General features: G+C 42.3%; 1 protein-coding gene across 1 annotated transcript; it reads right to left on the minus strand.

The window, feature by feature from the left end:
• Positions 1–1,512: 1,512 nt before the first annotated feature.
• LOC124116298 (transmembrane protease serine 9-like) lies at positions 1,513–14,390 on the minus strand. The gene is made up of 7 exons (XM_046477574.2): positions 14,257–14,390; positions 11,387–11,614; positions 10,025–10,202; positions 9,576–9,700; positions 6,647–6,802; positions 3,869–3,999; positions 1,513–1,764 (listed from the first exon to the last, which is right to left on the minus strand). Exons 1-7 carry the CDS (start codon positions 14,342–14,344, stop codon positions 1,603–1,605), a joined length of 1,068 nt encoding a protein of 355 aa, XP_046333530.2. The 5' UTR covers positions 14,345–14,390; the 3' UTR covers positions 1,513–1,602.
• Positions 14,391–14,765: the final 375 nt, after the last annotated feature.

A 14,765-nucleotide genomic window follows, 5' to 3' on the forward strand; every position in this document is an offset into this window, starting at 1 on the left:
CGTGATATAAAGCGGTGTTAAACATCACTCACTCACTCACTCACGAACGAACGACCGAACGAGCGAGCGAGAATCTTAAATGCCATTGTGTTCCTGAAAGGAAATAGTTACATACTTGCAAATCTTGCATTATTATTCACAAAGGCCTAATTGTTTCATTTAATCTTCGGAAACGCATCGACGTGCTTTGATAATCTGCCGGGCAAACGAAAGTGTACGCCAATGTATGATGCTGGCTAAAACTGAAACAAACGTGACATGGTTGTTCGATGGAGCTGTATTTCCTACGGGTATCATAGTTGTGTTTTGAACCTTACGTTTGCAGTGCTTCGGCGACTGCTCTCATCCTTGTAACGTTTTGAAAACGTTTGTAATGTTGGGGTCAAATGCAGTGTTCAAGTGTATTCTTTTGTCTGCCGGGCGGTGTATATTTTGTATTGTGTCGTTCAACCTTATTGTGTTCCCACAGCTGGTAACACAAAGGGGGCTGTTTTGTATTGATAGAGCTTAGTCATATGGTGTGAGTCAGTATGTGGGTTGGATTTATTTTGCTTTAAACAGAATACCAGTTTTAATAAAAATTATGCAGGACTGGTTATTACAGTAGAATGAGTGAGTCAGTATGGTTTTACGCCGCTTTTAGCAGTACTCCAAAACATAATTTGATTTAGAACTTAAAAAAGAAAACAAATTCGCATAATGCACTGCTGATGGGTATCTTAGACATCTTATCTTTTAAAATCAATAAAAATGCTTTTTGGGCACAGATTTAAATATGTTAGAGTCATTTGGTTGCAAGTGTATTTCTTACACTGTCTTCATTGAACCAGTTGATTTTGACACAAAAGTACCGCACCATAGATTTAAAACTTTCCCAAAGTCAAATTTTCCTTAATATTCAAGCAGCTCCAGCATTTGGTGTCTACATTTCACAACAATCGAGCATACTCTTTCTGCGACCATCATAGACAGCAGGCTCAAAAGTTGTTTGATCAAGCTTACAACATTCAAGGCCTCAGTTAATCTTTCAACAACTTTTATGTTGTATGATTATACTTATGCTCCGTGTTATTTCAGGTCAACAATTTCCTTGCATGTGTTTGTGACGGGTGCCATCGGTGGGGCAGGATAGACTCACCTTTTCGCGAACACCTGTGTCATCACTATGTGAAAGTCTGACTTACTGAGTATGGTTTTACGCCGCTTTTAGATATTCCAGCAATATCACGGCGGGGGACACCAGAAATGGGCTTCACACATTGTACCCATGTCGGGAATCGAACCCGGGTCTTCGGCGTGACGAGCGAACGCTTTAACCACTAGGCTACCCGACAGCCCCCTATGTGAAAGTGATTCATAAACATATGCTTATAACATAGTAGGAATCGTGCAGGTATTACAGCAAATATTGTTGCGTTGATGCTTCCATAAACCGACGCGGATTTACTTAATGTGCACAGCTAGTTTTACGTTCTTAATCCTCAAACGCAAAAATTAAGTCAAGTCTTAAGCTTTGGAGGGACAATCGTTGAACAGACAGAACAACGACTTCATCTTTATTGAGAAGCATGTCACATGAGCCGCACGACAGTTCCCGGATGTTCAGCTGGCAAGAACTGACTGGATCCACCTGTTGTATGCGGGTACCTTCGTGTAGATGGCCTGGGTATTCCTTGTGTTACACAGCCGTGTACCGTAGGACGTAATACCGCACTGTACCCATCTCCCGCCGAACTTGCACACCAGCGGACCGCCAGAATCGCCCTGAAGTGTAATATTTATCATCAGTCATTATATTTATTGAACATAATAATTTAGCCTTGCACAAGTCTCTAAGGCATAATTATTAGTTAATATCATAATTATGAACACACAATGCCAATTCGTCAAAGCTCGCCCCTTTCCGTAACCTGCAAGAAGATTCGTCCCCCTATCGATGAAGTTATGTGCGAAAAAACGTAAAACCAATCAGAATGCGTGTATGACTTTAAAGAATTTTTTTGTTACTTTACATATGTCTTGCATTTAAAAATATACCCCAAACACAGTTAAATGTGTGCAATCACACTGTATAATACTGTAAGTCCCCGGTGTGATTTCAATAGCATCCGGAATATATATGAAATATACGTGAATCATTGCGCCACGAGTTCACAATTCCTTTAGCTATTCCCGTCTGCGGTTAGACTGAACCCAGTCGCCAAAATAGCCACGAAAGGGGTACGGGTCGCTATTCGGCATGTCCTGGAATAAAACGAGTTGTTAACGAATGACACAATGCCATTTCGACAGTGGCCAAATGGGATATATTTGGGATAACACTTTCTTAGGAAGTACAGATTCTCGTACTTTTTGGGGTAGAGTCCCATCCGGGATTCGAACACTTTCTTAGTGAAGTACAGATTGTAGTACATTTTGTGCTTTCGAATGTGGGTTCGAATACCGGATGGGACTCAACCCCCAAAATCTGTAGAATCTGCACTTCACTCAGAAAGTTGTAATATCATAATTTCTAGATTATGTAAATATTGAGAATAAGTCGCCTATGAGAGACTGAAGTCCTTAGACTAGGTACTGTCCACATATCTAGACTTGCCTATTAGGAGGATAGAATTACTACAAATCCATGGACTTTTCTTTCAGTGCAGCCTTGGAGCAAGGTTAATAATAATGATGTGGTAATTGTTTCATTTGTAATTTCAGACAATGAAAATTTTATCCAGAAGAACCATCATAAACTAATTATGTTGATAATGTGGTTTAACTGAAGCTGAGTATCTTTTTTGTAACCATTGTTCAGTTACGTTTTCGGACTTAAAAATACAGCATCAAAGTTGACTGCTTTATCAGATTAAAATACAGCTTGAAAATAAATACAACACAAATATTTCATGGAGTACATTCGTAATACCTTCGATATGTGCTGTATTTAAACTAGCCCGTGCATTCGTCCTGTACTCAGAATTAATTAAAACGCGATCTCAAAATGTGCACTGCAGAAAGTAGGGAAGTAAACCGTCAATTCATTACAGATAACCTACAGATGAAATACTAGAGTGACGTCATAGCTATTGTTTAACAGATGCGTTATGACATCCCTATTGAACCACAGCTTCTTTGAACACAATGGCAGCGCAACACCAAGCGTCTTGTAAACTGCGCTGTCTGTATCTCAACGTAAATGGCAATATGATTCAAGCCTTCTCAGTCGCCAAGAATGTCTTATAATGTTAAATGACACACTGAGATTTAAGTTGGCGAATATGTGGTTCCTCAGTTAGCGTCGAAGGTCTCGGAATGCAATGGTACCGTAGAATCCTGGTGGTTAAAACATCCCTGGACACACGCAAGACCTGGGTTCCATTCACAACTATACAATGAGTGAAGTCTCCCTAGCATAATATGACTTGGGTACTATTAAACATTCATTCACAAAAGTTATTCCATTTTTAGTATTACAGAGTTCCATTTTAGACATAACTATTCAAGGTGAGGTACAACAGGGTTTAACGTCACGTTGCAGGTTACTGCACTCATATAGCGACGTGCATGCACGTGTGTGTGTGGCTGCTTGTACTCGTCCGAACTAATGCCGGCTTTATAGCGCTAGCCATACCATGCCGCAGTTTAACATGAACACTCCACTCAGACACAGTATACTGACTCCGGGCCGACCAGTCCTTGTTTTAACCCCTTAATGCCGAGCGCCAGGCAGGGTTGCAAGTACCATCTTTTAACGTCTTTTGGTATGACGGCCGAGAATCGAACCCCGGACCTTCTTCTCTCCAGGCACACTTTCTGTCCACTCGATCACGAACGCAGTCACAAGTATTCGAGGCCATCATCAAGATAGAGAAGATACACTCACCTCACAGGTGTCGGATGCCCCTACAGCACAGATCTGAGTCTTCTCGTCACTGGGGGATGCAGCTTGGAGAGGGCAGGCGGTTCCATCATACACCTGGACAGTAGCGTCGAAGGGGGAGCTAGGATACGTATCTGGAGACAAGTCAGGAACATACCTATATCCTTTTTCTATTGGGATTTGTTTGTTGTCATGCTACACATCTATTTGTGTTTAAATAATGAACATTACTTTAATCTGCATTCATATGTTTTCTGTTATCTAGCCATACAGCATGTACGTGCATATTATATAGGCATAGTTACATATATAGAAGTCTAAGGGGGTCAGATTTAACATAAAGACTAGGCTTGGAAAACAAGTATATGCACCTATGTGGACGTCGTGGTTGGCATCTGATCATCATCAGGGTTCAGGAGTTGTCTGTGACAATAACACAATAACACAACCCTGTTACCTCATCATAACGTCAACACAAGTATGTTACCTCATCACAACGTCAACACAAGTCTGTTACTGCTTCACAACGTCAACACAAGCCTGTTACCTCATCACAGCGTCAACACAAGTATGTTACATTATCATAACGTCAACACAAGCCTGTGACCTCATCACAACGTCAACACAAGTATGTTACCTTATCATAACGTCAACACAAGCCTGTGACCTCATCATAACGTCAACACAAGTATGTTACCTTATCACAACGTAAACACAAGCTTGTTACCTCATCACAGCGTCAACACAAGTATGATACAATATCATAACGTCAACAGAAGCCTGTGGCCTCATCACAACGTCAACACAAGTATGTTACCTTATCATAACGTCAACATAAGCCTGTGACCTCATCACAACGTCAACACAAGTATGTTACCTTATCATAACGTCAACATAAGCCTGTGACCTCATCACAACGACAACACAAGCTTGTTACCTCATCATAACGTCCACACATGTCTGTTACCTCATCACAACGTCAACACAAGTATGTTACCTTATCATAACGTCAACACAAGCTTGTTACCTCATCATGACGTCAACACAAGTCTGTTACTTCATCACACTGCCAACACAAGCCTGTGAGCTCATCATAACGCCAATACAAGCCTGTGACCTCATCACAACGTCAACACAAGCCTGTTACTGCTTCACACCGTCAACACAAGCATGTTACCTCATCATAACGTCAACACAAGTCTGTGACCTCATCATAACGTCAACACAAGCCTGTTACCTCATCACAACGTCAACACAAGTATGTTACCTTATCACAACGTCAACACAAGTCTGTTTCCTTATCACAACGTCAACACAAGTCTGTTTCCTTATCATAACGTCAACACAAGTCTGTTTCCTTATCACAACGCCAACACAAGCTTGTTACCTTATCACAACGTCAACACAAGTCTGTGACCTCATCATAACGTCAACACAAGCTTGTTACCTCATCATAACGCCAATACAAGTCTGTTTCCTCATCACAACGTCAACACAAGCCCCTTACCTTATCATAACGTCAACACAAGTATGTTACCTTATCATAAAGTCAACACAAGTATGTTACCTTATCATAACGTCAACACAAGCTTGTTACCTCATCACAACGTCAACACAAGCTTGTTACCTTATCACAACGCCAACACAAGCCTGTTACCTCATCATAACGCCAATACAAGTCTGTTTCCTCATCACAACGTCAACACAAGCCCCTTACCTTATCATAACGTCAACACAAGTATGTTACCTTATCATAAAGTCAACACAAGTATGTTACCTTATCATAACGTCAACACAAGCTTGTTACCTCATCACAACGTCAACACAAGCTTGTTACCTCATCACAACGTCAACACCAGCTTGTTACCTCATCACAACGTCAACACAAGCTTGTTACCTCATCACAACGTCAACACAAGCTTGTTCCCTCAATATAACGTCAACATAAGGCTGGTAATTCAACAGAACGTCAACACAAGCCCGTTATCTTATCGTAACTTCAACGCAAGCCTGTCACCCCATCAGTTTAGTATTTCACTGACAGAACTGTCTGTAACTTTTGAATTAGTAATGATCAACTCGTTAGATATATCACCAGCCGGATCGACCTGTATGTGTCACTAGCCGGATCGACCTGTATGTGTCACTAGCCGGATCGACCTGTATGTGTCACTAGCCGGATCGACCTGTATGTGTCACTAGCCGGATCGACCTGTATGTGTCGCTAGCCGGATCGACCTGTATGTGTCATTAGCCGGATCGACCTGTATGTGTCACTAGCCGGATCGACCTGTATGTGTCACTAGCCGGATCGACCTGTATGTGTCACTAGCCGGATCGACCTGTATGTGTCACTAGCCGGATCGACCTGTATGTGTCACTAGCCGGATCGACCTGTATGTGCCACTAGCCGGATCGACATGTATGTGTCACTAGCCGGATCGACCTGTATGTGTCACTAGCCGGATCGACCTGTATGTGTCACTAGCCGGATCGACCTGTATGTGTCACTAGCCGGATCGACCTGTATGTGTCACTAGCCGGATCGACCTGTATGTGTCATTAGCCGGATCGACCTGTATGTGTCACTAGCCGGATCGACCTGTATGTGTCACTAGCCGGATCGACCTGTATGTGTCACTAGCCGGATCGACCTGTATGTGTCACTAGCCGGATCGACCTCTGTAGGTTGAACGGGACCTATAACTCTCATCCGGAATCCCAGGGGTAACAAATCAGAGAAGTGACAGATCAACATCATGTCATATGACTGTCACCTACTTGAACCCCCCTGCTGTGAGATGGCTCCCCACCCTGCGACAACACAGTTCCTATTTCTGAGGTTCCCGCACTGCCCGTTGACTGGGAGACACACGGGCTCGGCGTTCTTGATACCGGTGATAGGTTTCTTCAGCGTCAGGATAGCGATGTCGTTCACTGAAGGCATAACCAGTTAAGAATATTTATTCCATTTGACGGCGGTTTGCAAAGCGCAAACCTTATAAACGGATGTTGTTTTAAGCCGCAGCACAATTAAAGCTACATGAATGGGGGTATGCTGAACCTAACAAACCAATGGCTGGTGGTATGAGCAACGTTATCGCTACCGGGGCACACTGACCCACAGTCGGGTAACACTGACCAACAGTCGGGTAACACTGACCCACAGTCGGGTAACACTGGCCCACAGTCGGGTAACACTGACCCACGGTCGGGTTACACTGACCACAGTCGGGTAACACTGACCAACAGTCGGGTAACACTGACCCACTGACCCACATACAAAATAAACATGCTTAGACAAGGTACAAGACTTTAGGGAAGGGAAACTATATTTGTTTCAGCTGATTTCATCAGTGAACAATTGAAATTTCAAGTTGTTTCAATAAACAAGTTAATTTTGGGGGGAACAGAAATCAAAATCCCTCCTGGAAAATTTCGAGTCGCTACGTGTAGAGCCTGCATGAGCGGATTCAGAAGAGATTCTAGTGAGTGCACCCTCCCCTTTTTAAAGTATACTTGCCATGTTGACGTTACATAAAAACACACAACTAAATTGTTTGGTGACAAATCTTCAATAAAAATAATTTATTGATTAACCTTTGGCTAAATAAACACAAACGGTTTCGGGAATGATTTCAGTTCATTTTATTAACTTTTAGGTGCACCCCACTACTTTTACCTAACATTTGTTCACCTTTGAACTTACCGACTCTGTTATCGCTGTGTTGAACTTACCGACTCTGTTATCGTTGTGTTGAACTTACCGACTGTGGTATCGTTGTGTTGAACTTACCGACTGTGGTATCGTTGTGTTGAACTTACCGACTGTGGTATCGTTGTGTTGAACTTACCGACTCTGTTATCGTTGTGTTGAACTTACCGACTGTGGTATCGTTGTGTTGAACTTACCGACTATGGTATCGTTGTGTTGAACTTACCGACTCTGTTATCGTTGTGTTGAACTTACCGACTCTGTTATCGTTGTGTTGAACTTACCGACTGTGGTATCGTTGTGTTGAACTTACCGACTATGGTATCGTTGTGTTGAACTTACCGACTGTGGTATCGTCGGGTTGAACTTACCGACTGTGGTATCGTTGTGTTGAACTTACCGACTCTGTTATCGTTGTGTTGAACTTACCGACTCTGGTATCGTTGTGTTGAACTTACCGACTGTGGTATCGTTGTGTTGAACTTACCGACTATGGTATCGTTGTGTTGAACTTACCGACTGTGGTATCGTCGGGTTGAACTTACCGACTGTGGTATCGTTGTGTTGAACTTACCGACTCTGTTATCGTTGTGTTGAACTTACCGACTCTGGTATCGTTGTGTTGAACTTACCGACTGTGGTATCGTTGTGTTGAACTTACCGACTATGGTATCGTTGTGTTGAACTTACCGACTGTGGTATCGTCGGGTTGAACTTACCGACTGTGGTATCGTTGTGTTGAACTTACCGACTCTGTTATCGTTGTGTTGAGCTTACCGACTCTGGTATCGTTGTGTTGAACTTACCGACTCTGTTATCGTTGTGTTGAACTTACCGACTGTGGTATCGTTGTGTTGAACTTACCGACTATGGTATCGTTGTGTTGAACTTACCGACTGTGGTATCGTCGGGTTGAACTTACCGACTGTGGTATCGTTGTGTTGAACTTACCGACTATGTTATCGTTGTGTTGAACTTACCGACTCTGTTATCGTTGTGTTGAACTTACCGACTGTGGTATCGTTGTGTTGAACTTACCGACTCTGTTATCGTTGTGTTGAACTTACCGACTGTGGTATCGTTGTGTTGAACTTACCGACTATGGTATCGTTGTGTTGAACTTACCGACTCTGTTATCGTTGTGTTGAACTTACCGACTCTGTTATCGTTGTGTTGAACTTACCGACTGTGGTATCGTTGTGTTGAACTTACCGACTATGGTATCGTTGTGTTGAACTTACCGACTGTGGTATCGTCGGGTTGAACTTACCGACTGTGGTATCGTTGTGTTGAACTTATCGATTGTGGTATCGTTGTGTTGAACGTTCCGACTCTGTTATCGTTGTGTTGAGCTTACCGACTATGTTATCGTTGTGTTGAACTTACCGACTATGTTATCGTTGTGTTGAACTTACCGACTCTGTTATTGTTGTGTTGAACTTACCGACTGTGTCATCGTTGTGCTGAACTTACCAAGGGTGTTATCGTTGTGTTGAACTTACCGACTGTGTCATCGTTGTGCTGAACTTACCAAGGGTGTTATCGTTGTGTTGAACTTACCGACTGTGTCATCGTTGTGCTGAACTTACCAAGGGTGTTATCGTTGTGTTGAACTTACCGACTGTGTCATCGTTGTGCTGAACTTACCAAGGGTGTTATCGTTGTGTTGAACTTACCGACTGTGTCATCGTTGTGCTGAACTTACCAAGGGTGTTATCGTTGTGTTGAACTTACCGACTGTGTCATCGTTGTGCTGAACTTACCAAGGGTGTTATCGTTGTGTTGAACTTACCGACTGTGTCATCGTTGTGCTGAACTTACCAAGGGTGTTATCGTTGTGTTGAACTTACCGACTGTGTCATCATTGTGTTGAACTTACCGACTGTGTCAACGTTGTGCTGAACTTACCAAGGGTGTTATCGTTGTGTTGAACTTACCAAGGGTGTTATCGTTGTGTTGAACTTACCGACTGTGTCATCGTTGTGCTGAACTTACCAAGGGTGTTATCGTTGTACCTGGGGTGCTGGGTAACCTTCCTCACATCGATGATCCTCTCGCCGTCCTTCTTGGTGGAATCATGTTCTGCTATTCCCACTGACAGATCGCTTGTCCTCAAACCGCTGAAGACACGCAGTTAGTAATACATAAGTGTACATTGGGTTGGGTTAACAGAGATTATTACCATCGTGCTTTTGTTTCGCAAAGACAACATATTAAGTATTATGCAAAAACGCTAAAAAACAAACACATATAAAACACAAGAAACACAAACATCAGAATACATTTTCTAAAAGATAGCAAATGGTTGAATTTTCCTTTTACTGTTTTGTGGGGAAACAGGAATTGGTTATATTTATTTTATTCTTGATGTAGTACATGTTGAAATCTGGTCAATGTGCTGCAATCTATATAAAGTACTGTTATACGACCGCTCTATGACGTACTTAGTGCAGTGAGCTGCCGTCAAGACGTGTGTCGGGTCTATGATTGTGGCGGTACACACAACCTCCCCTAGGTACAAGAACGAAACCAGGAACTGGTACTCTCCCTTTGCCACTTTTTCTCCATTGATGACTCTCAGAGCCGTTGCGGCTCCGCTGCTAAAGACAGTGCCACATGTTCCTGAAAATACACAGCTGTACTGTTAGCCCGGGTAAAGCTCTGTGTGTGTGAACAAAGAAAGCCCAGGGTCGATAAAGGATAAATTACAGATATTGATTGCATACTCCTATGATAAATGGTAAATGACACACCGAGTAGCAAAAGAAACTATACCTCTCAGTTGATTTTATCACATGTTTGATATTCAGTTGAAATAAGTTAGCGATATTATATCCAAAAAAGGAATTGTACTGGTGCTTAGTCAGCATTTAAAAAATACTTCTACATTGTTGTATTTTTTTAATAATTTGATATAATTTGGTTTAAAAAAGTGAAAGATAAAAAGCAATTCGCATTTTATATAACATATAACTGCTGATGGATATCTTAGACATGTTATGTTTGAAAATCAATACATTTGCTCTTTTCGGCACAAATTTCAATCATTTCCAACATCTGTCATTTCTTACCCAAGTCTTCATTGAACCAATATATTTTTACACAAACATACCAAACCACAGATTGCATTTTACAAACTGATGCAGGAATGAGTGATGGTTAAATAGACATAATCAAATTTAACGATGGTTCTTTCAATTTTCAGTTGCATTAAAAACAAACTCGGTATAGTTTCCTTTGCCCCTCGCCTTATAAAGTACAAACAATTTGGATAACAACGATGTCCACGTCGATGATGTGTTGCTGCTGTCTGCTAGTCTGCAATCACCAACAACTTACTAGCGACTACCGTTACTCTAACTAACAACTGTAGATGGTCTAGCCTCTCCTTGTTGATGAAGTTCGAATTCAACAACGCCGGAGAATACCCAGCCTCGATTATTAGCGAAAGAGATTTCGTTTGACGTAAAGACTCAGTGGCGATGAAGTTATATGAATGAATCACTGAAAATAAGTGATGACACCAGGTGTTAGCGAAGTGCGTAAGCTGTACGGGTACCACCCATGATACAAATTGCTTTAAAAAAGTAAGATTTATCGTTTGTTTTTAACGATGCACACTGCAATACATGATGTAAATTGTTGTTAAATTAGTGGAAGAATATATATCTAACTAATTGACTATCAAACAAAAAACCCAAAACATTTTAAACTAAATTTGGGCCAACGATTTGAAGCCAACTGTTTTTTTTCTGATGGGGTACATATCGTGCGCCCAATGAACCCTAACGTCTCTCTGTGCTTACGCGTGGAAGGTTTCGCAGTTGTTGTAGTCGTCGTCGTCGTCGTCGTCGTCGTTGGTTTCTGGGTTGATGGCGTTGTGTCTTGGTCGGGCAAGATGACGATGCCTGAACATGCCTGGGAGATGAGCAGCTGCAGTAGCGGGGCTTGGTCGATGTCTGGTACAGCGTCAGCCATGTCCAGTAGACTCTCGCAGTACGAGGTCGATGTGCTGGTACCGAGCTGTATGGTGTCTGAAACATGCATTGAACATACAGGGATGAACCAGTTGTTCTCTCCGCTTTCCACTTAATATGTGTGTGTGTGTGTTGTGTGTGTGCTGTGTGTTGTGTGTGTGTGTGTTGTGTGTGTGCTGTGTGTGTGCTGTGTGTGTGCTGTGTGTGTGCTGTGTGTGTATGTGTGTGTGCTCTGTGTGTGTGTGTGTGTGTGTGTGTGTGTGTGTGTGTGTGTGTGTGTGTGTGTTTGTGTGTGTGTGTGTGTGTGCGTGCGTGTGTGCAGCGTCATAGCACAATACCACTGGAGGATGTAGAGTCATATCACACTACCACTGGAGGATGTAGAGTCATATCACACTACCACTGGAGGATGTAGAGTCATATCACACTACCACTGGAGGATGTAGAGTCATATCACACTACCACTGGAGGATGTAGAGTCATATCACACTACCACTGGAGGATGTAGCATCATATCACACTACCACTGGAGGATGTAGCGTCATATCACACTACCACTGGAGGATGTAGCATCATATCACACTACCACTGGAGGATGTAGAGTCATATCACACTACCACTGGAGGATGTAGCATCATATCACACTACCACTGGAGGATGTAGCGTCATATCACACTACCACTGGAGGATGTAGAGTCATATCACACTACCACTGGAATATGTAGCGTCATATCACACTACCACTGGAGAATGTAGCGTCATAGCACAATACCACTGGAGCATGTAGAGTCATATCACACTACCACTGGAGGATGTAGCATCATATCACACTACCACTGGAGGATGTAGCGTCATATCACACTACCACTGGAGGATGTAGCATCATATCACACTACCACTGGAGGATGTAGAGTCATATCACACTACCACTGGAGGATGTAGCATTATATCACACTACCACTGGAGGATGTAGCGTCATATCACACTACCACTGGAGGATGTAGAGTCATATCACATTACCACTGGAATATGTAGCGTCATATCACACTACCACTGGAGAATGTAGCGTCATATCACAATACCACTGGAGCATGTAGAGTCATATCACACTGAGCGGGGATGCTTTATGAAGGCGAGAGCCTGATGCGCATCCAGACACCTTCATCACCTGCGTATATCCCCAGTGGTAGAGTCGTAGACATGGTCTGTGTGTTTTTAAGTATCATCTGACGGGACATGTACAGACAACAGAAAATAAAAAGAATAAACTATCTGTACAGCAGCGTATCTTGACTGCGTTTGTTGTTTGTGTGTGTATGTATGTGTGTGTGTGTGTGTTTGCATTCATGTGTGTGTGTGTGTGTTTGCATTCATGTGTGTGTGTGTTTGCATTCATGTGTGTGTGTTTGCATTCATGTGTGTGTGTTTGCATTCATGTGTGTGTGTTTGCATTCATGTGTGTGTGTGTGTGTGTGTGTGTATGTCGATACTGGTTGCGTTCGCTGCCGGCATTAATCCGTCAAAAGAAGATCTTTATTTACGGTGTCCGGCTCTATCGTTTTAGACTGATCGCTGTGTCTATCGGTAATATACGGTAAATTTACATGGCGTCATCATAGGCAAGGATTCATCTCAAGAATTACGTCATATAACAACTGAACTGAAACACGGATATGACATCACTGCAAACATGACGTCATGTAACAATGAGAATCCGCTCCGGGTTAGAGTCCCGCCATAGATCTGAGTCCTACATGTATAACAAAGAAGGCATATGCAGTTTAGAGTGAGTGAGCGAATGAGTATGGGTTCATGCCCCTTTTGGCAATATTTCAGAAATATCAATAAATAAAATCGACAAAACCCTTTCTATATTCATAAGAAATATCTGAAATCAGAGTCCATTGTACGATTCCGACTATATCACGAGCATGTGTTAATGAATCACTACCAAATAGTAATGATACCAGGTGTTCGCGACAATGTAAGCGTATGATGCCAAATCGGTGACACCCGTCACAAACACATGCAAAGGTAAGTCAATATTCTACCTGCACAAAACACGAGAACATATGGTACAAGTCAAAATAAGGAATTACATCGGACATTGTTTTTGTCATTGATGCGTCAGGTTTGGAATGTCCTCCACATGTCTACCAGAAACAACGTTTGAGCAACAATCGTATGACACTTTTTGAAATCTTGGTAGAAAGAGCATGTCTGAGTGTACCTCGGTAGTTGTGAAATGTAGACACCAAAGGCTGGAGCGGCAAGAATACTGCTTGACAAAGAGGGAAAGTTGAAGTTGAAGGTTGAAAACATCCCTCTCGAATACAGTCTTGTGGAAAGTGTTTTGTCACTATGCATCTTTATGCATAGATCTGAATATGAAACAGGTGCATGAGGCGGTCCTACTGGTCACCTTTATTTCTAGATTTGGTTGGTTAATCAGAAATGGGCTTCACATATTGTACCCATGTGGGAAATCGAACCCAGCGCTTCGGCGTGACGAGCGAACGCTTTTATCACCAGGCTAACCCAACGCCCAGCTTTGGTAATAAGATATGGCTTACATATCATGGGCTGATATTTACAAATGATGAATAAAATCATGCAAACGTAATTAAACCCCATTTCAAAATTATATTTCTGACAAATATCGGCAGCGTAGCGTTACTCGAGCTTAACTCGTTACTCACCTCGTTTGAACCTCGACTGTAAATGCGGACTAATTGCATTGCCAGCTAATGGCAATAACGCCAATAGGACGAGGCCGAGGCTTGTCATCTTGCCGAGATTCTACAGGTGAGTGTTGAAGACAGGAACATGGAACATGTGTGTATATACCTTACCTCGCGGTGAGTCACATGTGAAGACCATTATTGGTTCAGTTACACAACAAACAGACCTTGTCATACCATCCTTTTATTTGAAATTGTACGAGGTCAATAGCCTGTCGACTTACTTACTGCATGTTGTTCAAAGTATGAACAATCTTATGTTTCTCTGTCCAAGAACCTGATAAACATGACGTGCCTTTTCACTTTTGTGGAACCGAACATGTTTTTCGTAAATGTTAATTAAAAGAAAATTCCGTATTCATCTACGTGTATTCGAATGGTTCTAGGGCCTTTTGGGTAGTCTAGTGGTTAAAGCGTTCGCTCGTCGCGATTCCCCACATGGGTACAATGTGTGAAGCCCATTCCTG

Source organism: Haliotis rufescens, unplaced genomic scaffold (genome assembly GCF_023055435.1).
Source record: "Haliotis rufescens isolate VD_foot unplaced genomic scaffold, xgHalRufe1.0.p SCAF_30, whole genome shotgun sequence".
NCBI classification, from domain to species: Eukaryota; Metazoa; Mollusca; class Gastropoda; order Lepetellida; family Haliotidae; genus Haliotis; species Haliotis rufescens.